Genomic DNA, 26347 nt, shown 5'->3' with positions numbered 1-26347 from the left:
GCCCAACTTTATTTAGAACAGTATAAGAAAACCTAATCGAGCTTTATTATCATTTATGAATCAAAAAAACTCAGTATAAGAAAACCCTAAAGATTTATTAATCTTAATCAAACTTGAAAATTGAAATAGGCAAAACTTAGGTCAAAATTGTAACATGCATTTCATTTATAAAAAGTTTAGGTCAAAACAAATTAGGGCTAAACAAAATAGGGCAAAACAGCAACATACTATAGAACGAAGCATCAAACCTAACATGCAAACATGGTAAATAGCATGAAATTTATGTGAAATATAACAATACAAAAAGATTGAATACATTACAGTTATACGAAGAAGATACTCCAAGATATCTCTCTGAAACAGATACAAGAAATCACGATTCAAGAAGAAGTAAAAACAATAACTAGTGTGTGAGGATGAGGAGTTATCATCGGAGACAAGGAGGGGAAGAGGAGGCCGTCAGAGGTGGCTGAGGTAGAGACATGGGAGGAGGAGAGGAAGAGAGACACGTGAGTGAGAGAGGGAGGAGAGGACCAGAGGAGTCTGAGAGTGAATGAGAGAGAGTGGGAAAAAGTGAGGAAATGAAATGACAAGGCTATTTATATTTTTATTTTCGGTTACTCATTGGATATTTGGTCCGGTTCTTCATTTTGGATTCGGATATTTTTTTATCCATTACCGTCCCATTCACTGTTTCGGTCGGTCCATTGGACCAGTTCCATCGGTCTGGATCCCGGTCCGGTTCTCGGATCCGCATTCCCAAATACAGCCCTAATCGTCACCATCCTCAATATAATCGAAATTACATTGCTACCCTTACTATACGGAATTTACACAAGTGTCCTTTAACAAATACGGCGTCAGGTATTTGTCTCTACCTGTATGTTTGCAATCATTTCTCATTATTAATCCTAACATTGTAATCCACTACGAATCTTTCAACTATATTTTATTTCCATTTTAGAATATCTTCAATCATAGAAGGGTTATTTATTTATCTAGTTAATTAATCATCTCCGAGTATAGATCGCATTTCATTTCCATATTATTATTACAGCAGCATCACCACCGTGAAACATGGCGTTTCTCCGGTCCCTTCCACAACCACTAAATCCATTATCATCCACTGATTTCCTTCATCATCACCGGCTTTCCTATCCTCAACAACAACAACATCACATCAATTTCCCCGTCACAAAAACCACCGCTCTCAAAGATTCTGATCTTTCTAGAAGCTTACATGGTTAATTATCTGCAAACTTATCTTAATCATCATCATTATTATGCTAATCATGATTAATTAATTCTGAAAAATAAATTTATGATTTGACATTGTAGATTCTAAATCTCAAGTCTCTGATGCTGTTCCTCTTTTATCTTCCTCCCAGGTACTCACACTACTGTATAACATTTCTTCAAACTTTCATCTTTTATTTCCATTCTGCATTTTTTTTGTGTGATAAATTATTGTTACTATAGTTTTCGTGAAAATTAATGTGTATGGAAATAATATTTTTTTAAATAAAAGAGGGTTAATAAGTAGAAATAAAATAATTATTTGAAGTATGTGGTGTTGGTGTTACTAATAATACATGTTTTTACTCATTCTTTTGCATGTATAAGGTCTATGAAAAGATGAAAACATTTAGAGAAAACATAAAGGGAAAGCAGCAATATCTTGCCATGTATTCTGGTATTTTTGGTGGGATAACAACTGATCCAGCAACTATGGTTATTCCTATGGATGACCATATGGTCCATAGGGGCCACGGTGTCTTTGATACTGCAGCAATAATGGACGGGTTAGTGACTTCCATCTCAAATTTAAAACTAAGATCGTCTAAATTTGTACTATAATTCAAATATAACGAGTTTTCTTAGCTTCTATATATGCCTTTAGTGGGTTCAAATTATGTCAAGGAAACAAAATACAGATGAAGAATGACATTCAAATATAACGAGTTTGCTTATTTTTTCTAACATTGTGTTTTATACTTTGAAAACTAAAGGTATCAGTTGATAACTTCATATATTTTATGCTTTACAGGTGTCTGTACGAGCTAGATCAACATCTGGATCGCTTTTTAAATTCAGCATCAAGGTCGAAAATAGATCTCCCGTTTGATCGTGAAAGTATTCGAAGAATTCTTATACAAACTGTGAGCGCTTCTAAATGTCGAAATGGATCACTAAGATACTGGCTATCAGCAGGACCGGGTGACTTTAACCTCTCTCCCTCTGGCTGCCACCAATCGGTACTTTATGCAATTGTAATACAGGACATGTCACCAGCAGCGGACTCAGTTAAGTCCAAGGGAGTTAAAGTCATCACTTCATCTATTCCGATAAAACATCGCATGTTTGCCATCACTAAGAGTGTGAATTACCTTCCGAATGTGCTTTCAAAGATGGAGGCGGAAGAAGCTGATGCTTTTGCAGGCATTTGGCTTGACGATGAAGGTTTTGTTGCTGAAGGGCCTAATATGAATGTAGCTTTTGTAACTAAAGAGAAGGAACTTATAATGCCACACTTTGACAAAATTCTAAGTGGGTGTACAGCTAAGAGAGTTTTAATCCTTGCTGCGCGTTTGATCGAGCAGGGTAAGCTTCGGGGGATAAGAAAGAAAAACGTGTCTGTCGAAGAAGGGAAGAAAGCAGATGAAATGATGCTTCTTGGTAGCGGAGTTCTAGTTTGCCCTGTAGTGCAGTGGGATGAGCAGATTATTGGAGATGGTAAGTAATTTCAAGTTTTCTCCGAATCGATTAAATTTCCTTAGTTTAAAAGTTAAATATGAACATGCCTTATTATCAGCAGATTGAATGATCTTTACTTTACCCTTTGTAAGCTTATTGATTTGGTTTTTCTTTATTGTAGGCAAAGAAGGCGATATAACACACGATCTCTCAAATCTAATTGTTGAAGACATGAAATCAGCATCTCCCTCTGTTAGAACACCTGTTATATATTGACCCAACTTTATTTCCTTCTGAAGATGTGTGATTATGAACATTCATTAGTAGTTGTGATCCTCAAAATTACCTACATTTTTGTTTCCCTAAGCTTTCCATTTTGACTCATTTGCACATTTGGAGATAGTGAAGTCCATTTGATCTGAAATTTTGTAGTTAGGTTTGTATAATAATGTATAAAGGTTGTATGCCAAATTTGAGGTTCAAAATATTCCTTCACAATTAGGATTATTAGGTAATATTCTAAAGATTTGTATTTGGACTCTAATTTATATGATCTAACATAAGTTGATTTAATTGGTAAAGAGAATTCATACTATATCACAAGAATATAGATTTAACTTCTGCGGCAACGTGACAATCTTGTGGTGGTAATTTATCAGTATTTATGTAGCTGTTCTCTGAATGCCTTGAGATTTGTTTTTTTTGGGGTTTAAGTCGCGAGATACCCAATATACATAATTGGAATAGTCTTTGGAGTATTAAAGCGCCGGCTAGAGCTAAGCATTTTCTTTGGAGAATTTGTCATGATTGTCTACCCTTCCGAGTGAGACTTCGTTAACGTCATGTTCCATGCCCGGTTGAATGTCCTTTTTGCAATAATAGTTTGGAGGATGCGTGGCATATTTTCTTTGGATGTGCGGAAACAAATCAAGATTGGCAGGCAGCAGGTTTGAGTAATATTATTGATCACCGTATTCTTTCTTTTGATGATGTAAAGTTACTAATCTTTGATATATGCACAAAGGAAGATAGAAATACAGCTGGTGGAGTTGCAGTTATGTTAGAAGGTTTGTGGAAGAATAAGAACGACTTCATATGGCATAATGAAAGGGAGGAAGCAACAAAGGTTGGGTAGTTGGCTAACCATAGTTGGCAGGAGTGGTTTACGGTTCAGAATAAATCAGAGGATGACCATATTCCTCAACATAGACATATATGGGAACCACCACCTCCTGGTTGGCTCAAATGTAATGTGGATACGGGTTTTAACAAGAGTTGTAGCACTTCTAACAGAGGGTGGTGCATCCGTGACACTTCGGATAATTTCCATACAACAGGTACAACTTGGGAAGTTGGTGAGGTTTCGGTCCTTGAAGGGGAAGCATTAGCCCTCAAGGACGCAATTCATATAGCTATCTATACGCGTATAAACCGCATCATCTTCGAAAGTGATTCCCTTCGGGTAGTTCAAGTTCTAAGAAATAAAATAATTGGTAATTCGGAATTCTTTACTACTTTGAGAGTCATTCAATCTACTCTTTGTAATTTTCCCAACTTTGAGGTGAAGTTTATCAAACTTCAAGCGAATATGGTTGCTCATTCGTTAGCAAAGGCGGCCAATTCTTGGGCTAGACGTAGTATTACTCATGATATTCCTTCTTGTATTGATCTCTTAATTTATAATGAAAGAAGTTAGTTTTGTTTTGAAAAAAAAGTCTTGAGATTTGTGGCGAGTCTTCAAATTCAATTAATTAAAAATTTTGTTTTAACAAAAAAATTTTTAATTTTTATGAGTTATGTTAAGAGTCCCACATCGGACATTATATGGCCAGGACATGTGCTTATAAGTGGGGACAATATTCATTCTACAAGCCGATTTAGTAGGGTTGAGTTAGGCCCAACCACACTTCTTAACATGGTATCAAAAGCTTCGTTTAAGATCGGGTGGGCCACCTATTATGGTTTCCGCTATCGGGCCACCCACCGTTTATTTCCACGCTCCAGACCAGATGTCTAGTCCTGGGCGTGAGGGTGTGTGTTAAGAGTCCCACATCGGACATTATATAGCCTGAACATGTGCTTATAAGTGGGGGCAATCCTCATCCTACAAGCCGATTTAGTAGAGTTAAGTTAGGCTCAACCACACTTATTAACAAGTTACAATATAATTATATAACGTGTTAAGTTCATTAATATTGATCATATTGGAATATTGTAAAGTTATACAATTTTGGCATGTGTGTTGTCTTGTTAGAATATTAAAAATTATTTTATTAGAATATTAATTAATTCTTTAATATAATATTTTGTACTATCTCCTTGTCATAGTAATTAAGATTTTTTCCTATTTTTTTCTCCAATTAGTCAAGTGATTGGAATTCACAATTTTAAAAGTTATATTGAATATTATAAAATGAACGAAGCAGAATGAACTAGAGTAGAATGAATTAAAATGTCATTCTATTTTTTAAATAATTGTCCGTTTATTTTTCGTTCGTAATTGTCCGTATCTATTTTACTGATTTTTATTCTACTCTTTGTAGATTATTTTTGCAAGTGCCCATTGGTAATGGGTTCAATTGCAATCCATAGATGAGTGTTATAATATAAATATCTTTAAAATCAATTTCAAAATGAAAAAAGAAATGGTTTCATTCTTGATGGTTGTGAGTTCTTGATTTTTAATTTTAAATGCAAATTTCAAATCCCAAACTTATTCAATAAAAATGGAGTTGAGTTAGTTTTTTTTTTTTAAGTTACAAAATAATTTTCTCACTATATAAAAAATAAAAATAAAAAGTTTGTTTTTGTTTTAACTAAGACACCAATAATAGTCACTTACCACTTCAATCGCCATTCTGACTTTTATTGGTCACCACTCTAACTACTGCCAACCATAACGTTGATCACTATTTCATCCATTTTTTATCATCAATATAGTCACCATTTTGACCACTATCATCCATCACTATGTGAATTATTGATCATCCCTCCATTCACCTCTGACCACACTAGCAACTACCATTATGACTATAGTAAATTATCATCAATCACCAACACTGAATACTACTCTAACCACCGCAAACTACCATTCTGACCATTAATAATCATCATTCTGAAATGTATTTACCCATAAACACCACTTTTAACCACATGAATGTCATGTTTTTCTTAAACCATGTCGCCCTTAAAGGCCTCATGTTTGAGGGAGTATGGACTGTTATGTTATAATTCAAGTCCTCTTTGATTTCATTTGTGTCAGTCTAACAGTGATCCATCTCGTAAAAAGAACAGACATGCCCGTCACATCACCCGACATGACCGGGATGACTCACCAAGCGCTTCTCACTACCAGTGGGACCATTCTGTATGAAGCAAATAATCTCAAGTTTTTGATTGGCTAAATAGTGTCAGTTGTATTGAAGGGGTGAGTCATCCAACATAGTGGACTAAAGCACAATTCAAGATATGTGCGGTCAAGTTTATAGACGAAAGATTGACTTCCTCAAAGGATGGATTAAGGCTATATATATAGTCATCTAAAGATTTAGGTTAGATCATGGCTTATTCATAGATCACTAACCCCAAAAATACTTGTACCTTTGTGTATCCCAGACAGGGACTCAACTATTCTCTACTTACTACAAGTACAATTGACGCCCATTGTAGGCCCCAATAAAATTGAATTAGGATACACTCTCTCTTAAGAAGTTTTAGTAGCAAAATCCTCGTTCCACAATGGTGAGGGCTTCCTCCAACAATAACAATCCATTTGTCATATTAAAGATACAAACCACTATAAAAGAGTTACTTCATCAAAACAAAATCCTATAAAATAACGTATAAAATCTTTAATAACAACCTTTAAAAACATAAAAATAAACTTCACTAGTTATGTCTAAGAATATCATGCCATGTACTTTTTAGTGAATTGTTTGATGTATAAGATTAAAATAATTATCAATAAGCCGTCTTAGCTCAGCTGGTAGAGCGCGTGGCTTTTAACCACGTGGTCGTGGGTTCGATTCCCACAGACGGCGAAAGTAATAAATTTTTATTATTTTTACTTTAATATACATATTTTTATTCTAATTAATTTTAAAAGTTTGGTATCTTGTCTTACAACCGACTAATTCAAAGGATCTGATCTCACCGCCCATTTAAAAAAATATTTTTATGTAATAATTTTAACTATTTATTAAAAAATATTTCTAAAAATATGACACAAAAAGAATAGATAAACTAACATATACAACTAGTCATTATTCACATAATTAAGTCGATTCACTATAACTCTTTTCTTCTTAACGAACAGGACAGAGCACCGATGGAAGGTGACTTCCGGTGACCTTTGCCGGTCGTTTTTTCTCATATCAACCAGCGGAAATCCAAGGGGCTTCTAGAAAGGGGTCTCTCACCATCTCGATTTTGGTTTAAACTCCTGGCTTTAGGGCTCAGGGACCTTATTGAGAAGGTGTTGGTAGATCCTGATTTAGGGCTTGTGGATTTTCTTGGTTCTCCTACGTTCGATAGATCGGTGTTCTGTTTTTTACCTCTTGGTGGCTTTCGGGTCGCGGGGTTTGGCTTTTCTGGCTCGAGCGGCTTTTCCGTATTCAGGATTCTTTTCTTCTCAGAGTTGGCATTTCTGTGTTTTTGATGGCAGCAGGACAGTTTAGGGGAGGCTTCGGTGGTCATTACCATGGGGGTGAGCGCTGGAATACTGTTAAGAAAAGGGTGTTTCGAGGATTGGCACCAAAGTGGGATTCATATCCGGAGGGGAGGATTCTGGGAGGGGAATCTCTAACCTCAGTGTACTTCTCAGAATTTCCTAATCGTATTAAGGCTGCAGACATTTTTGATCTTTTTAGATGCAGTGGGGATATTGTGGAAGTGGCCATTTCACCTAGGTTCAATAGAGTCGGGAAGAGATTCGGCTTCGCTAGATTTAGGGAGGTGGAAGATGCACGGATGCTGGCAGTCAGGCTCGACAACATTTTAATTGACGGTAAGAAGATTCACGCGAATATTCCAAGGTTCGAGAGAGGTTTGGCAGTGGCTAAGGGTGTTGGAGGAGGATCAGGGTTGTCGGGAGGTCGTCCTATTGGTACCCACAAGGCTTTTAGAGAAGGTGTTGGCTGTGGGGTTAGGAGAGCGGGGCTTTCTTTTGCTCAAGCAGTTCGGAGAGAGGAATTTGGGCCTGTTTCAGCCGAATCTTTATGTGTCGTGAATTTTAACTCTAGCAAGGAAGTCAGGGAGCGTTTCAACAAAGCCCTTGTGGGCCAGGTCTTGGTGCCAGGATCTTCTTACAATTTGAAAGCATTATTAGAAGTTGAGGGTATTTTCTCTGTTAAGGTTACGCCCTTGGGACCGAATCTTTGCCTTCTAGAAGATTTAGTTGAGGGGTTTCTCGAGGAATCTTTAGGAGAGGGAGAGCAGTGGTGGAAGCCTTTGCTTTCATTCGTTCGAAGATGGAAAGAAGATGATATTGACAATTGGAGGGCAACATGGATTAGGGTATATGGTCTACCTTGTCATGGTTGGAGTTGTGATCTTCTGGTGTCGTTGGCCAACTCTATCGGTTCCTTCATATGCGTGGACGATAATACGTCGAGCGGCACCAATATGGATATTGCTAGGTTCTTTCTTCGAATCCCTGTTGCTTATACTTTGAAAGAATCTTATTCTGTTCTCATTGATGGAATAGTGTTCAAAATCCTTTTGAGAGAAGAACAGTTCAGTGTGATGAAGACCTCAGTGCCCCCCCCTTGTAACTCTAAGGCGGGGAATTCCTCTTGTTCTGAGAGTGAGTGGTCGGAAAGCTATTCTGTTGGTCAGGGAGGGTTGGAAGGGGACGAGTCGTCTGATAGTATCTCGGAGTTTTCGATTAGCAATAAAGGGGATATACCTGTATTCAGCTGTGGCAATAATATTGAGGACTTAGGAGGTCACGCAGGGAACCTAATAGTCCCGGTCCCTTCTGATTCTAGTTGTTCTGCTGGCACTTTTGATAAGGCGATCGTTCTTGCGAAGGGTCTCGATACTTCGTCTCCCATCAAGATCAGAACCATGGAGCATGCCAACGTTATGTCAGCGGGTGATTCGAAGGAATCCAATGCGGTTAACTCTTCCCCTGTATCTTTATCAACTTCTGTTGTGGGGAGGAGGAGGATGCCCAAGAATCTTAAATTTCAACATTTCTTAGAGCTAAGTGGGAGGCACAGCAGGAATCCATTGCGTTCAAGAGGGAAGGGAACGCGGAAGGGGAAAGCTCGAGATAAGGTGACGTGCGAGTCTGGACATGCGGTTTCGGCCTGCAATCTGTCTACGGACGCTGCCATTTCTGTTTCGGCAGTGGCTGAGTCGTTTTCCCGTAATGTTCATGGCGAACAACCTGAATTTTCAGACATTTGTAGGAACAATGTCAGAAAATGGGATCATTTGAAGGATATAGGAGGGGTCAGAATCATGAAGGCTGTTGAGGCCCTTGGAGTGGTTTCGGTACCTAATCACATCTTAGGCAGCAGCAAGGCAGGGGCGCAGGAGAATTTTATTGTGTCTCAATGAATATCGGATCATTGAACATAAGAGGGGGCTGTAGCGTTCTGAAGCGCAGAAGGATTAGCAACATCATTAGAAAAGGTCTGGCAGACATTTTTCTTATACAGGAAACAAAGGTTGTGGACATGAAGGATGATATCGCTAAAAGCTTCTGGAAGAATGAAGAGGTTGCCTACTCTTTCAGCAATTCTGTTGGTATGTCTGGAGGTATTATTACTCTCTGGAAAGAGGATACGGTGTCAGTGTTGAACAACTTTTCCGGGGCTGGTTTTTTAGGCATTAAGGTTTTATGGAAGAATGATTTGTACTATGTGATTAATATCTATTCTCCTTGCGATGTTCACAAGAAAAAACTCTTATGGGAGGCTTTGGTGAATTTAAAAAGGAAATTTACGGATGGAGAGTGGATTGTCGGAGGAGATTTCAACTCTATAAAGCACAGTAGAGAAAGGAAAGGGAGATCCTCTTCGGGTAATGTATCCGAGTGGAATGCTTTTGCGGACTTTATTGATGATTGTAATTTGGTTGATGTTCCTTGCAAAGGCAAAAGATTCTCTTGGTATAGTGGAGATGGGAAATCAATGAGTAGATTAGACCGGTTCCTTGTTGATAATTCCATTGTTAACAAGTGGGGAATAGTGGGCCAAAACATTTGTTCTCGGGATATTTCGGACCATTGCCCTATTTGGTTAGTCAAGGATAAGGAAGATTGGGGGCCAAAACCGTTCAAAGTCAACAACGAGTGGTTTAGCCTCAAGTCATTCATTCCTTTTGTTGATAAATCTTGGAAGGAAGCGATTGTGGAAGGTAGAAGCGATTTTGTGTTAAAGGAGAAGCTTCGGTTACTCAAAGATAGACTAAGATGGTGGAATAGAGAGGTTTTCGGGAGGATCGATTTGGAGGTAGAAGAGGAAGTGGTGAATATAAACAATAGAGATTCTATTTTAGAGGAGGATGATGCGTGGGATATGATGGATATTGTGAAAGGTAGGAAAGAGGCTTCTAGCCGGTTTTGGTTGAAGTTGAGAATCAAAGAGAACATGCTTCTCCAAAAATCGAGGTTGACATGGCTTAATGAGGGGGACTCAAATAGTGGTTACTTTCACAAGGCTATGAAAGAAAGGAGAAGGCACAATCACATAGGACCCATTAACTCTCTGAGGGGTATGCTTGAATCCGTTCAAGAGGTCAAGGAGGAGGTATATGGTCATTTTGCGAACAAATTTAGGGATACGGATAGGAATATACCTCTCTTAGAAGGAATGCATTTCAAAAGTCTTAGCTTGGAGGAGAGAGATTTTCTTGAAATGCCTTTTGGAGATATCGAGATCAAGGAGGCGATATGGGGTTGTGGTGGTACCAAAAGTCCGGGTCCGGACGGTTTTTCGTTTCTTTTCATCAAGAAATGTTGGCACATCATTAAGGATGAGTTCATAAACTTCTTCAAGGGCTTTCACTCCGGGAGTGATATGTCCAAGGCGGTGACTTCTTCTTTTTTGACTTTGATTCCCAAATCTCACAATCCGGTTGATTTGGACGATTATAGGCCTATTTGTCTTGTTGGATGCATGTACAAAGCTTTATCGAAACTTCTAGCGGGAAGATTGAAACGTGTTTTGAACTCTATCGTTTCTCCCAACCAAAGTGCGTTTATCCCGGGGAGACAACTCCTAGATGGTGTCATCATTGCGAATGAGGTTGTTGATTACGCTCTTAAAGAGGGAAGGAGTAGTTTTCTTTTCAAAGTCGATTTTGAGAAGGCGTACGATAAGGTGAATTGGAATTTCCTTAGGTTCATGATGAAGGAAATGGGGTTCGGGGAGACTTGGATGGGATGGTTGGAACGTTTGGTTTTTCAAAGTAAAATGTCGATTCTTGTTAACGGGAGTCCGACCAAGGAATTTTTGGTGGAACGCGGTTTGAGGCAAGGTGACCCCCTCTCTCCGTTTCTTTTTGTCCTCGTGGCGGAAGGCCTCACGGCCTTGGTGAAGAAAGCAATTATCATGGAAGAATATGTTGGTTTTCTTATTAATGGTAAATGTTCCGTGGACGTACTTCAATTCGCGGATGACACTTTATTGATTGGTGAAGGGAGTTGGAAGCAAATTTGGGCTATAAAGGCTATTTTGAAGGCGTTTGAAATGGTTTCCGGTCTCGACATCAACTATCACAAAAGTAAGTTGATTGGGCTTAATGTCTCCAACAATTTGGTCGAAGCGGCTTCTTCTCTTTTGGCTTGTAAGGTGGAAGGCAAAGTTTTCAATTTTCTTGGTATTTTTGTGGGCTCGAATCCTAGGAGGGTTTCATCTTGGAATCCTATTTTGGAGAAGGTTAAGAAGCGGCTATCGTGTTGGAAGAATCGGTATCTCAACTTAGGAGGGAGAATTACTCTATTGAAGTCCATCCTTTGTTCGCTTTCTATTTTTACGATGTCTTTTTTTAGGATGCCGGTTACGGTAGTTAAAGAACTCACCAAACTTCAAAGTAGCTTTTTGTGGGGCGGAACGGAAGAAAGTAGAAAGATTCATTGGGTGGGATGGAACGTTGTGTGTCTTCCGGTAGAGTTGGGAGGATTAGGAGTGAGGAAGATCGGCGATTTCAACGTAGCTCTCTTAGATAAATGGAGGTGGAGGATTCTTGAAGGTTCAGACTCTATTTGGTACAAACTTCTTTGTGCTAGGTACGGTGATATTTGCTTACAAGTGACCAACGGCGGAGATTTTACCCATTCCCGTAATACTCAATCTCTTTGGTGGAAGGACATTCTCTCTTTAGGAAAGAATTCCTTTAAGGATGCCATAGTGAACAACTGTAACTTTATGGTGGGAAAAGGATTTAATACATCTTTTTGGCATGCTAAGTGGCTTGGCGGAGTTTCGTTAAAAGAGTCTTTTCCTTCACTTTTCGCGGATTCTTTGCTTAAGAATGCGTCTGTTGCTTGTATGGGGGGCTGGAAGGACGAATTATGGCTTTGGGGAAGCTTCGGAATTCCTCTTTTTGCGGCTGCCAGCACCGTAGTCGGGTCTGCTGCCTGGCAGCTTCGTGAGAAAGTGGCAGCGGCCAGCTGCACTCATTTGGGCCGCGACTCGGTGGCTTGGGAGCTCGATTCTAGTGATATGTTTTCGGTAAAAACTTGTTATGATTTTTATGCAGGATTTTTGCGACCGTTTGGCCCCTCCAATAGACATGATGATGCTCTCAATCTCGTTTGGAAGATGGAAGTTCCGTATAAAATTAAAGCTTTTGGGTGGAGGCTTTTGATTAATAGATTACCAACAAAGGATCTCTTGAAGGTTAGAGGTATGACATTTTTGGATGATTCGGCTTATTGTGTTTTTTGTGGTTCGGATCTTGAAACTTTGGAACACTCTTTTTTTAAGTGTTCTATTGTAAAGTTGATTTGGAGGAATATAGCGGAGTGGATTAGTATGTCGGATGCGACGGAGGAAGACCCTAAGGGGAGTTTTATGTTTTGCTACAATTTTTGTAGAAACATGAAATTGAAGGAGGGAAGACTAAGTTGCATTTGGATGGCTTGTACTTGGTGTATTTGGTTAGTTAGAAACGGTATTATTTTCCGGAAAGATTCATGGAGCGTTCTTAATACGGTATGGGCCATTAAGACGTTAGTGTGGAGATGGTCTTTCGTGGGGGAGATTACTTACCCCAATTGCAATTTCTACGATTTTTGTAAGGATCTGTTGTATTATTTATCGTAGGATCAATTGGTGGGTAATGTCTTTTTGTCGAGTTTATCTCGTTACTGTGTAACAGGTTTTGAGAACCCTTAGTTCTCCATCTAATATATCTTGCTTACACAAAAAAAAATTATTCACATAATTATTATATAATATTCATTAAATTTATGGTTTAAAGAAATAAAAAAATAAATTGGAAAAATATTAGTCAAATACTTATCCAGTTAGGGAAGTAAACAAATAAAAAAACAACCAAATCAAACATTCAAACCAAACCAAACTAGGGGAATGATTTGTTTCTTTTCGGTTCAAAAATTGAATTAGTTTGATTCATGTTCTAGGTAGTTCACAAGTTTCATAGTAGAAGTCCTAAAAGCAAACCTAGAGTTAAAATGCACACATAACATGTAGACTTTCGCTTGGCCAAAAGCATAATTTTTTCCCTTCAATGTATCTATTAATGTCCAATTCAATCAGATTTTTGTTCACATAACACGTCGCACCACATGTGAACTATTTTAACCGCTCTTGGTAGATAAGGATAAAGTGTGTCATTTCATGCATTCATATTCATTATGAATCATACACTACTTCTGATATTTATTCATAGACTTATCCATTAGAGTGCTAATTTTATAGGTCACCCTCCCTTACTCCTTCGCATCGGAAGTACCGCCCCATTGCAACAAGACATAACTTCACTGCCTACCATTCATTTATAGTTTGAAAACGAACTGGGGCGTCGTCTTTGGGAGTCGACTTTTGATTCCCGTTAATTTCCACAAAAAACCATTATTGCCAAAGATCCAAATCACTGATTATCTTTTTTGAAACTACAATGTTCTCCTCAGACAGATTTATTCTCATATTTGTCAAGCATGGTGACATTCAAAGCCCCTCAATCTAGCATTCAATGATAAGTTGTTATTGCAGCCACCAAAGCTTCCAAAGCTCCACCTCTTTCTCTTCCTCCTCAAATGAAAGACAATTCAGTTCTGGTGGTGTATCCTTCTAGACCCACACAACGATATGGTGAACATTTACAAATAAACATGTACAAGTGAAATTATACAAGTAAGCATACACAATATATATGATATGTACAAAGCTCAAAATCACAGGAACTATTGCGATGCAATCCTAAACAAAACCATCCCCGGTAACCGCGTCATTTTGTTGAAGCTGTATAGTGGCAAACAATAAAAGATTTGGAAGTATTACTCAGGGAATTATCGTGTCTACAAAGATGATTGTTAGAATGCCATTCAATAGTTTTTATGTTTTCGAGCTCAGGTTTAAATGGGTTGAAAATAAAAATAGAAAAAAACATATGAACAAAAAATAAATATATTCTTCGAATATAATTAGCTTATCAGGCATGCAAACATACTTACTCGTCACAGACTTAAATTTATCGATAATTTATACTCAACCTACGATACTCGTCAATATTATCATGTATCAACCACTAAACCCACTGTATCATATCAACGACGATCTCTCCACACACCTCGAGAACACATAAGACAACAGTGATGCTCGTGTCGATGATCTCTCAACACAACACAACACAGAGGCATTAAGCACAAATACCCAAGTGAATGTTAGCTCTAAATCTATTTCTAAAGTCTAGAAACTAACAGATAATCATCCTAGATAAGGATTCGAGCAGTATATGTCTATAACAACCCAAAACCCCAAGCACTGAGCAAAAATCCAGGATAACAATCGATCAAGATTTGTAAAACAAGTTTTATATAATGCCATGGGAGACAAATATACATGAGTTCAAAGTAAATACATAAACAAAATCCAATTGAAAGAGAATACATAAAGAAGAAGAGAAATGAACCAAAAATTTGTCAGTTTGTCAGCTCCGATCGACGATCAATCCACCTTCAATCATCCAAATGCAAGCTCCATAGTTGTTTTCTAACCTAATCTAACCTAAGAATGAGATTGATGAAGTTTGAGTAAAAAATCCCCCCAAAATCACAACTCTAAAATGTTACAAGTGAAGAACATATAAACAAAATCTGCGCAGGCTTGCTAAGCGAGCTAATCTAGCTAAGCGAGCTACACTTATTCCTAAAATATATGGCACAGTAAAGGAGATCTCGCTTAGCCGGCTGACCATGCTAAGCGAGCTATGAAAAACACTTCTCCTGTGTTATTGAAGCTCCTAGCACGCTACAACTTGGCTAAACGAGCTTCTGTAGAATTTGCCTTATTTTGCTCAAAAATTACATAATCTAGGTCGTGCCCTAGACACTATTATTCGAGGCTCTGATATGCATCAATACCTATAAAACAAAAAAAAACGATCAAACGGTACATAAAACGAATCAAAACTTAAGTATACAAATTTTATTACAAAAACCAAAAGAATAGAATCGATAAGTGCCACAAATTTATACTCTAAATAGCGAAAATTTGAAACTTATCAGCTACCCAATTCATCACTAACATATTCATCATCTATAAATTTGCCTTGGGAAATACAAATTAGTCCAACAGGAGCAACTATGTTAGATACATTTGAGAATGAATTAACTTCAAATCCATATATAAGAACAATAGTTCTCTAATCCGGATTATCATCAAAGCCTTCAATATCTTCATCTTCACTTCCTTTCGTATGATACATCTCATTAATGAACTAAGTTCCCTTACTTTTAGTTTTATATCCTACACTTCATATGGCCACTTTGGAATAATGTATATTTATCCCTTATATCCCTTATTATTGTAATAAGAAAGCATGATATAGAAATAATGTAGAGATTCATTGTGGCATTTCCTTCCACAAAGTAATGCCAATTTGTCCTAAGTGAGTTATTTATGTGACCTCTCTTGGTGGGTTTGCTAGGCCTCCCTACATAAGATCACGCCCCAAATACCGTTGATCAAAAAGTGGTCTTCAAAATCAACGGCATCAGTTACTAATCACAACTAACTAGACACGTGTCACGTTCTCTTACCGAGATCATTGTTTTGTTCGCTTCAAAGTTCCAATTCTAACCCTCAAAACCTTTCCATCAACGGAATCACCGATCTTCCTTCCCATACAAAAAAAAAATCAATCTCCGGAATCATTCTCCGATCGACTCGGTGGTTCGGTTTACGGTCGCCGGAACATAACCGATCCTATTCCGTTTCGAATCGGTGACCGGAGATGGTGAATTCCATGGTTGAACGCGCCACGAGCGACATGCTCATCGGTCCCGATTGGGCCATGAATATCGAGATCTGTGACATGCTCAATCATGACCCTGGGTATGTGTTCCTTCTTCTCTCGTTGTTTTTAGTTCCGTCGATTTTTTAATACTGCTTTTGTAAAAAAAACTGGGTAACAAAATTTGAAGGTTTTTCGATTGAAACTTCAGCTAAGTTGTAAATTGTAAAGTGGAATTTAAAATTTGATGATTGATGTTTGGGGTTTAGTCTTGGTTTGTACTTTGATATATTGAGAACTCTGTTTGATTATGCTTATTAGGCAAGCAAAGGACGTTGTCAAAGGTATAAAGAAGCGGATTGGAAGTAGACATTCTAAAGCTCAACTCCTTGCATTGACTGTAAGTGAAGGAGCGTTTTATATACAAATTTATTCCTGTATTTGTTTTCATACCGCAATGTTAACTTAACTTGAAATGCTTTTGGATTTAATTACCTGAAAGGCTGTGCTATTAGACCCTCAAGAAAAAGGAGGATGATTACTTTTTGAAATTAGAAAAGACTTCCATTAGTAAAATAATACATACTTTGTCGACCTTAGAGATTGTTCAAAACATCTACCCACCTTAGTCATTAATCAACTGATGGGATTTTTAATATGCCGAAGTTAATAACAATTTTCGTGGAAATCTACCCTCCTTGTGAAAGATTTGAAACTAAGTGGATCAAACACCCGCCTAGCGAGGTTGAGTATGTAGATAAAACAATACCGTAATATTCTATCAATAATTAACCATGTTTATAGCCAAACCGTTGGCCTCTAGATCTTTTTTTGTAGTGTTGCCTATGGATATTTTGGCTTTCCTTCACCTCTCTCTACAATGACGTTGCCCTCCATCTTTTACTCTTATTATGAAATCTACATCTTTTCCTCCACACGTCCAAAGCACCTAGTCGAGATTTGACTATCTTTCTTATAGGTGCTATCCCAGCTGCTCCATCTACCAAGTCATAGCCTTAAAATTATACATTAGCTGGTCACTGTTTGTTCAAATCAGCTAAATCCTTGGAGTACACTAGTACCTTCTCAAATGATGTTTGTTAAGCTAGGAAGCATTCTCTATAGTGGGTACGTTTGACATGTCTATTATACATTCGATATTCAGAAAAACTCATTTGTTTTCCTGTTGGTCTTCTGTATTCTAGTTGCTGGAGACAATCATAAAGAACTGTGGGGATATTGTTCACATGCATGTTGCAGAGAAAAATGTGCTTCATGAGATGGTGAGAATAGTAAAGAAAAAGGTATGGATAATTTCTCAGATCCTTAAACGGTTTCCCTACGTTGTTTGTTATTTCTACTTTCATATTGTAAAGTGTGTTATTATTTTTCATGCCAATTGTAGCCTGATTTTCAAGTCAAAGAGAAGATATTGGTTCTTATAGATACTTGGCAAGAAGCTTTTGGAGGACCAAGGGCAAGATATCCACAATATTATGCTGCATACCAGGAGCTGTTGGTAATGTTGACTACTAATTCTAACATAGTTTCCAAATATTCCTCTTTACTTGGCATTGCTATAATTAAAAAAACAGTTCAAGAGAAAAATCAACATTTGACATTTTTGTTTGGAGGTCGGACACAATTGTTTATGATTGCTTATATATGGGTTATGAGTGTGATTTGTTATTCTTTGGCTATAGACATGACCCTTTTTAAAATTTAGTTATTTGTTTATTTTTTTAAATATGCAAAGGATTTGCTTATTTCAGCGTGCCGGGGCTGTATTCCCTCAGAGATCTGAACAGTCTGCACCTGTATTCACTCCTCCACAAACCCAACCATTGGCTTCATACCCTCCAAACATACGTGGCATGGATGGTCAGCCTGACACAGCTGAGACATCTGCAGAATCAGAATTTCCGACACTAAGGTATGTTTCTAATTCTTTTTCTTTGTTATCTAAAATGTGGTTGTTGAGTTGGATTTTAAAAATATAGTCTCCATATGGATTATTGTTGCGCCCAACACTAACTAGTTTAGTCTCTGGATTAGTTTTATGTCCGACATCTTGGTTCTCTATATTTCTAGTTTCATCTGGATTATAGCCCGTAAGTTTATGATCATATCTATCACAAGGGCATATTTTCTGTGTTGTAAAGATGTCACATATTTCCATTATTTTTATTCTGCTGATTCTTTTAATTCATCACCCTTTTTTCACTTTATAGGATATGTGAAAAACGCTAGTCTTGATACAATCATCAATGTCTTTTTAACTGTGAATGCACTGATTTTTCAAATCTAAGGTGTTAAGCTGTATAAATCTCCATGTATTATAAACGTAACTCTCTTATTTAATATGCAATGAGCATATTGTACTTTCAGTAGGCATTTCTATCTGTATAATTATAATGATGATGAAAGTTATTTGTTGTACAGATTGCCACATAAATTTATGCTTTTTTGTGGTTTATTTTGTATTTGTTTCCCAGTTTGACCGAAATACAGAATGCACATGGTATAATGGACGTTCTCGCGGAAATGCTCAATGCAATAGACCCTAACAACAAAGAAGTAAGTTGCTCAATTCTAGTATTCAAATTATTCATTTTATTTGGTTTATGTTTTTTTTGAAAGCTTGGTATCCGGCCTTGCGACCGACTAACCCAAGGGAACCAATCCCACTGTACGTTTGCGAGGGAACCATTTAAAGCCCGAGGAAAGCTTTGTATGGACTAGCCTAACACAGGGATTGTTAGCACCTAGCGGGATTTGAATCTGAGATCTTGTGAGGCGCACTCTCTCAAACCCCGAACCTTCACCAACAGGCCAATCCTTGGGGTTTCCTTTATTTGGTTTATGTGTTTTAAAATCCTAGACCAACCCATAGTCACCAGTTTGTTTTGAGGATCTTTAAATGATTATAATCAATTTAATGCTGATTGACCGGCTATTTTTTCTGATCCCTCTCCCTTGTATTCTTAGGGCACCATCTGCTGATATAGGTGGTTATTCACCGGGTATGGTTTAAGATGTTTGTCCGAGACAATCATAGGTTTCCTTTAGTGATAACTCTGATTATAAAGGCAGAAAACAATGAAAAATTCGGTAGTGATTTAAATTGACTGAATGAAGAATTTGAGGATGATACATAAGCATCTGATTACAAGCTAAAATATGGGGGAAATAAAACTAGTTAATGGAAGCAAGTTTTGATAAAAGCCTATAAAATGCCTTTGGTTTCACTTCCCTCCATCAAAACATTTTTTTTTATCCAAAGGGTAAATAAATAATTACTTTCATCTCATATTCTTTCTTTCAATTTTCCTTCCATCTATCCAAACAAATAGAGAGGAATTTATTATTCTTTCTGTTTTCTATTAATCCAAACAATATATAAAATCTACTAATTTTTTCTATTTTATTTTCTCTCATTTTCTTTTTCGTCATCGGAACAGAAAACTGAGTAGAAGCTGCAGCGATGAAAATTGCAACTTGTCCAATTATATTTTGGTCTATCAAGTGAATTAATAGTTTGTTCTCTGTTGGGGCTGATTATCAGCTTGTATTTATTTATTTATTTTAATTATCTATTCTAGACAAAACAATGCAGCTCATTTTGTTTTTTTATGCGAGTGAGAGAATTTATTATAAACCTTTAGATTAAATTGTAGAGTTCAGATTTGAATGCCAAATAAAACACATCACTTGACTCTCCCTTTTTTTTTTGTCAAAGACTCCCATCTGTTCATCTCCAAGAAAAAAATGTTTGATTGCCTTTCTCTTTGACGGAAGCAATAATATCATCTCCATTGATAGCATGTGATTGCAAATATCTAACAATAAAAACAAAAGGAGTAAGGGCTAACATCAAAATGTTACATATATTATTTAGAAAAAGAAATTGGGGCCAACAGAGAGAGGGATTAGTGCGGAGTTCAACAAAGAGGAACTGTCTTCCTTGAAAAGTAACACAATAGGATATGGATTTGGATCTATTAACAGGCTCTTCGCAAAATTAAAATCAGGTTTTCATGACTGCCAAACAATGTGATAATTTATTCTTGAAACCTTAGAAGGTTTATCATTCTAAGCAGTTTGCAATTGCCGAATTGTAAACTATTTGCTGCTTTATAAACAATGTTACAGTGTCAACTAATCCATCCCTTATGAACTTGTTCTTATAGTCTAAATATGCTTTCCTTTCAACATCTAAGCTCAAAACTCAAGAAATTGTTGATTATCGTGTTTTGAAGAGTAAATTCCTACTTTGTTTTCTATTTCAGGGGCTTAGACAGGAGGTTGTTGTTGATTTGGTAGAGCAGTGTAGAACATACAAGCAAAGAGTGGTCCACCTTGTAAACTCAACTACGTAAGGCCTCATGTCCCTTTCTACCATGATATTATGCAACTGATAAGAAACCGTAAGTTTATAGTTCTGATTGCTGAGATTTTTATCGAAATTCCAAGAGCTTACAAGAATACTAGAGCAGTTGGTCGACTCCTTAGGCCAAGCCTACCTGAATACCGAAAAGGATACCCCCCTCTTAGGCTCCTATCTCTTTAACACATGTGCCCCTTATGAGCAATTCTCTCAATAAACCAAACAACTTGCCACATATACTAACTAAGCATTCCTGGATTTCCCCCTTTTAATATGCATGACCAGGAATGCTAACTAAGCCTCCTATTGTAAATATTTCTCACTGAGTCTTGCCTTTTTCTGGACCATTACCTGGTCTGTTTTCCCTTCTGGGCTTATTTCATCATTTGAATGTGGGCCTGCTGTCCCATCAGTTATAATGATTGAGGATCGCATATGATATTCTGTACATGCTGGATTCATGTTAGTTGTATTCTTAGACTTAAAATTCGGGTTGGTCCAACCCAATCCTACAAAACCAATTTGTAAGGTGAGAGATGTGTTCTAATTATAAACACTCTATAGGTCATATCCCATCCAAAGTGGAAATCTCAACCCGCTCGGATGCCTAGGACTAGAGGTGGCTTGACGGATCTTTGATAGAATCTGATACCTTAGAAATTGGGTTGAGCCTAACTCAATCCTACAAAATTGGCTTGTAAAGTGAGAGATGTTTCACTTATAAACACATTTTCAGGTCATACCTCATCAAACATGGGACTCAACACAAATTTATCTTTTTATATAAAGAATGTAAGAGGCATGGTCTTGGATAGAACATTATGGCGGAATTTGATCATGTAACCGACCCCACTCAGTGGGATAAGACTTGGTTGTTGTTGTTATATATCAAGAGCGTAAGTAGTACTTTATTATGGTGTTTTCTCCATATTTTTCCAGGGATGAATCATTGCTATGCCAGGGACTAGCTCTCAATGATGATCTGCAGCGTGTACTTGCCAGGCATGAATCTTTTTTGTCAGGACTTTCTACTCAAAATGGAAACCACTTGGAGAATTCAAAACCTGCACCTGCTGGGCCACTTGTAGATGTTGATGCCCCATTGGTTGATACTGGAGATAGTGGCAAACAAACTGATGGGAGGTAATCTGCCTGTCTTTTTTTATTGATTCGCTCATGTATATTATCTGCATTTATTGACATGTTACTATGCGTTTCATTTGATTCATTACTGTTTGCTAGTTTATTGGCATAGAGAAGTGTACTATTTGAAATAACTAATATCTGTCCATGCAACTTGTTCATATTATTTTTTTTACCGGAGCGGTAGCTTTGATGTTAAGAGTAGTTTATCGATAAGATATGGACTTATAGATTGAAATTGAGTTTTATCTAGCTTTCTTTAGAATTTGATGCTGTTCTGTTCCTTTGAATAGTTTAATTTTAGTAATTATTATGATTTACCTCGATAATTTGCGTATAAGGTAGAGGCTATTGCACTTGAGATATGTTATACCAGATTATCAAAGTCACTAAAAAGAGTTTATAAAGAGTGAGATTCCTCGCCTTATAAGGCAGTTTTGCAGGGATGAGTTCGGCCAAACTCAAATCCCTACTGCAGGCTTACATTTGTCATTTTATGTATGAACATGTCGTAACAGATAGCTGTAAGAAATATTTTCAACTTAACCTAACTAGTTTGATGGCTATGGCTCTTATCATATACACTTACCTTCATATATGTGCAGGTCTTCTTCTGGTGCTGAAGCAGGCTCGCAAACATTGAATCAGTTAATGCTTCCCGCACCAGCTACATCTAATGGTTCTGCTGTACCTGCCAAAGTTGATCCCAAGTGGGACCTTCTCAGTGGTGATACCTATGATTCTCCAAAAGCAGATACTTCACTTGCTCTTGTTCCTCTGGGAGAACAACATGCTGCCAGTCCTGTGTCTGATCAGAACGCCCTTGTTCTTTTTGATATGTTTTCTAACGGAGACAATGCACCCACGCCTGTCAATACCCAGCCAACCCAGCAAACTAATGTTGCTGGCCAATCTGGTCCATTTACTCCTCAATTTCAACAACAGCAGACTTTTATATCTCAAGGTGGATTTTACCCTAATGGAAGTGTGCCAAATGCTGGTTCCCCTCAGTATGAGCAATCACCGCTCACACAAAGTACAGCTCCTGCCTGGAATGGTCAGATTCCCAATGGAAGTGTGTCAAATTCTGGTTCTCATCAGTATGAGCAATCACTGCATACACAAAGTACAGGTCCTGCCTGGAATGGTCAGGTTGCAGAACAGCAACAGCCAGCTTCTCCTTATGGTAATATTTTTTCATCTGATTTAAATATATTCATTCATATTTGGAAGAATTCCTTCAAAATTGTATTCTCTTTCAGAAAAATGTTTTTTAGCTGTTCATGGAAAAATGGTACGACGCCGGTTTTAACCTTTCATCACTTACTGACAGTGATATGTTGGGTGGATGGATTGAGAATTTAACTGTATAGGGTTTGTGCTTTTGTTTTTCAGACTTCATTTTGTCACTCTTTTTTTGGTTTGATAGGTGCGCAAAATAGTGGATCATTGCCGCCACCTCCATGGGAAGCTCAACCAGCTGACAATGGCAGTCAGCTAGCAGGCGCACAGTATCCACAACCACCGCAAATCAGTCATATGGCTACAACACATGTACAAAGTGCTGCAAATCATCAAATGCCTCAAGCAATGGGTTATGGCCAGGCTGGTGGTATGTATATGCAGCCGAATGTGAACAATCATTTGTCAGCAAACAATAACCATTTTGGAAACAATCAATTAGGCATGCCCCCTCAGCACATGCAAGGTGGTGCAGTGAACTACATGGGGATGGCTTCACATCAAATGCAAGGTGGTCCTGCAGTTTCCATGTATCCACAACAGATGTATGGAAACCAATTTGTAGGTTATGGCTACGGTCAACAACAACAACAACACGGAGTTCCTTACATTGAGCAGCAAATGCATGGAATGTCTGTAAGAGACGATAGTTATTTGCGAAACTCTAATCAGGTGTCTACATCTTATGTTCCATCAGGGAAGCCGTCCAAGCCAGAGGATAAGTTATTTGGGGACCTTGTGAACATGGCAAAAGTGAAGCCAAAACCATCTCCAGCTCGAGCTGGTAGCATGTAAAACATCTCTTGGTTTGCATTTTAGCTGTTTGCTAACTTGTGATGTTTTTGTTTTATATACATAGTTTGTTACATATTGTTTGCTTGTCTGGGAATTAGCATTCATGTAAATTGATTCTAGGGGAAACATTGAAAAATGGAAAACCGAGAAGGGTGGAGAAAGATAGAAGGGTGGTGGAAGCATTAAAAAATGGAGGTCTTATTTCCGTCTGCTCCTTTTTCTTTTGTTGATTCAGTTGTCCTTTACTTCTATTGATATTGAAATAAATGGAAAGACTGGCATTGGATAGAATGACAAAGATTTCCTATTAGTTAATGTCATGTTTGGATTTACTAAATTTATAGGAATCAATTATTGTTCTTGTTCTAACTTTTGTCTCCTCTTTCTTCAATTGACACTAATACTCGTAAAGTTTTGTTTTAGTTAACTTATTATTCAAAAACTTTATTAAGATGTTACAAATATTTAACTGGGGTAGTCATATTTTACATCATTTACCCCTAGAAAATAGAAATCATTCTTTTGCTTTCTCGATAATCTGTTGAGGAACAAAACCGCTAGAAATATTCTCAACAATCTTGCTTAACAAGCACATTGAAAAACCGACGACTACTAGTTCGAAATATTAATTTGAAAGGTTACAATAAAATAACCGATGATAAGCAGTTTAACTTTGGGATAGAAAATTCAAACATTGTTCACCTGATATAATACAAAAAGTGTCTGTTCTAAAAAAAATCTGATATACTGTCTAACACATGTAACAAATATTAAAAAAATTATTCTCTTATATTTTTTATTATTACCAAAGTAATTAAGAGCCATTGTTCTTAAATTAACTTAGTTTTAACACTACTGAAATTAAATAAATATTTTTATAAGTACATTTGATAAATAGATTCAAACAGAGAGAGACACACACTTAAGTATTTTCCAAATTTAAAAGATTAACAATATAAAAACTTAGATTGATAAGGTGCTACAAAAATAAACAAATTGCTTAAAATCTAAGTAAAAAGAATACATGTACAGGTCAGATATGAAACAAACGAGGAGCTAAGACATTATCCAATCCCATAAAATGCAATCAAATCACATAATGCCACGTAGGACTAACATATCTATGGCCATCTAATATCAACATTCTGAAGCCACAAGTTACTTTGGTGGCCAATATTAGATTCTGTTTACTTGTTACATCATAATATCATATCATAAACCTTGAAAAACTGTGAGTAAAGGGGAAGAAGCTCAAACCTAGCAACAAAAAGTGATTCAGATTATTTCTCATTTGCTCTCATAGCTTGAAGAAATGGCAACCTCTATGATGACAACTCTCCCTCAATTCACTGGTCTTAGACCACAATTGAAACCTTCTCCTGTGCAGGGTTTGGTAATTAACCACTTTTTCATATACATAAATTTTCCACTCTTTTCTTATATTCTTATGTTCAAATAACATCACTCTATATGCACAGGTTGCTTCCCAATCCATGACAAAGCGTAAGGGAAAGGGTGCCTTGGGAGTTCGTTGTGACTTCATTGGTTCATCCACTAATGTGGTAAGATCTCAAGAACTTGATCCAATTCCAATGCTTTTATTCTTTTAACTATTACAAAATGATTCTCAAGAAAAATTTGTTTACGGTATGCAGATTATGGTGGCATCTACAACCCTAATGTTGTTTGCTGGAAGATTTGGATTGGCTCCCTCAGCAAACAGGAAAGCAACGGCTGGACTAAAGCTGGAGGCAAGGGACTCAGGCTTGCAGACTGGTGACCCAGCTGGGTTCACCCTTGCTGATACTTTGGCTTGTGGAACTGTTGGACACATCATTGGTGTTGGTGTTGTTCTTGGTCTTAAGAACATTGGTGCATTGTAAAAAGGAAATTTTTATGTTGTGAACTTGTGTTGGATATGTAATCAGTTTTAATGCCATTTTATGTTTGCATCTCTCACACTTTTAACTTTAATATTTAGTTGTTCCTCTCTATTTCAATACACATCCAAGATATACAACCGAATTATCTGATTCAATCATGTGACTCGATCTGTAACACAAAACCCTCACTTGATCAATCACCAAACTGGTTTTTAAAACAATGATGTTGCACATTACATTAAAAAAATGCTACCAAGTGGTTATTTGAGGAGCCTGAGCAAGATTTAATAGCAGAAGCACTCAATTTATCTCTAGGGAAAACAAAAAAGACTAATTTATTCTTAATGGTGCAGCAGAAGTGTATGAAACCAAAATTTTAAGTAAGCAACTGTGTATTGTGTATTATTGAAAGGGAAAATGATGAGCTTGAAGCTCTTACAATGTTGGATGGACAGAAGTGGTAAACAGGAGTTTTATGAACTCCTAAACCATGGCAGGATTGCTCATAAACAAGAGAGTAAATCTTCTAACAAACTTTCTGAATGCTACTCATTTCCCTCCCCCTTTTTTTATAACAAAAGATCCCTTAAAATCAGGGAATACTCTAGTTGACTATTATTCTTATAGTTTTTAGAAGTTATGCTGATGTGGATTGACCTCAATGATCGGGTCATCACAAATATATGAACTCAATATCCTATCAAAGAGATCAAAAAAAGAAAATCAAGGAATTGAAAGAAGAAAAAAATGGAAATATGTGGTTTTCTTCCTC

The 26347-nt window shown here is 37.2% G+C and overlaps 4 protein-coding genes and 1 non-coding gene across 5 annotated transcripts; all 5 read left to right on the top strand.

Annotated features, from left to right (window-relative positions):
• The first annotated feature begins 919 nt into the window (after positions 1-919).
• LOC131596093 (D-amino-acid transaminase, chloroplastic-like) lies at positions 920-3181 on the top strand. The gene is made up of 5 exons (XM_058868652.1): positions 920-1243; positions 1339-1388; positions 1624-1802; positions 2048-2733; positions 2876-3181. The coding sequence occupies exons 1-5, from the start codon at positions 1078-1080 to the stop codon at positions 2968-2970; spliced, it is 1176 nt and encodes a 391-aa protein (XP_058724635.1). The 5' UTR covers positions 920-1077; the 3' UTR covers positions 2971-3181.
• A 355-nt stretch (positions 3182-3536) lies between these two features.
• LOC131598381 (uncharacterized) lies at positions 3537-4390 on the top strand. Its single transcript, XM_058870992.1, has 3 exons — positions 3537-3641; positions 3719-3820; positions 3869-4390. The coding sequence occupies exons 1-3, from the start codon at positions 3537-3539 to the stop codon at positions 4388-4390; spliced, it is 729 nt and encodes a 242-aa protein (XP_058726975.1).
• Positions 4391-6661: 2271 nt separating this feature from the next.
• On the top strand, positions 6662-6734 carry TRNAK-UUU (transfer RNA lysine (anticodon UUU)). The gene has a single exon. It is a non-coding gene; the product is annotated as a tRNA-Lys (tRNA).
• Positions 6735-15964: 9230 nt separating this feature from the next.
• LOC131596089 (TOM1-like protein 9) lies at positions 15965-24007 on the top strand. Its single transcript, XM_058868647.1, has 10 exons — positions 15965-16226; positions 16447-16525; positions 17331-17429; positions 17531-17644; positions 17898-18058; positions 18621-18702; positions 20415-20500; positions 21452-21655; positions 22261-22841; positions 23085-24007. Exons 1-10 carry the CDS (start codon positions 16126-16128, stop codon positions 23690-23692), a joined length of 2115 nt encoding a protein of 704 aa, XP_058724630.1. The 5' UTR covers positions 15965-16125; the 3' UTR covers positions 23693-24007.
• An 871-nt stretch (positions 24008-24878) lies between these two features.
• On the top strand, positions 24879-25696 carry LOC131596091 (photosystem I reaction center subunit psaK, chloroplastic). The gene is made up of 3 exons (XM_058868650.1): positions 24879-25085; positions 25171-25254; positions 25348-25696. Exons 1-3 carry the CDS (start codon positions 25005-25007, stop codon positions 25573-25575), a joined length of 393 nt encoding a protein of 130 aa, XP_058724633.1. The 5' UTR covers positions 24879-25004; the 3' UTR covers positions 25576-25696.
• The last annotated feature ends 651 nt before the right edge of the window (positions 25697-26347 follow it).

The sequence above is a fragment of the Vicia villosa genome, linkage group LG4 (genome assembly GCF_029867415.1).
Source record: "Vicia villosa cultivar HV-30 ecotype Madison, WI linkage group LG4, Vvil1.0, whole genome shotgun sequence".
Taxonomy (NCBI): domain Eukaryota; kingdom Viridiplantae; phylum Streptophyta; class Magnoliopsida; order Fabales; family Fabaceae; genus Vicia; species Vicia villosa.
The sequence above is the reverse complement of the archived record's forward strand: the minus strand, read 5'-3'. Positions and strand labels throughout refer to the sequence as shown.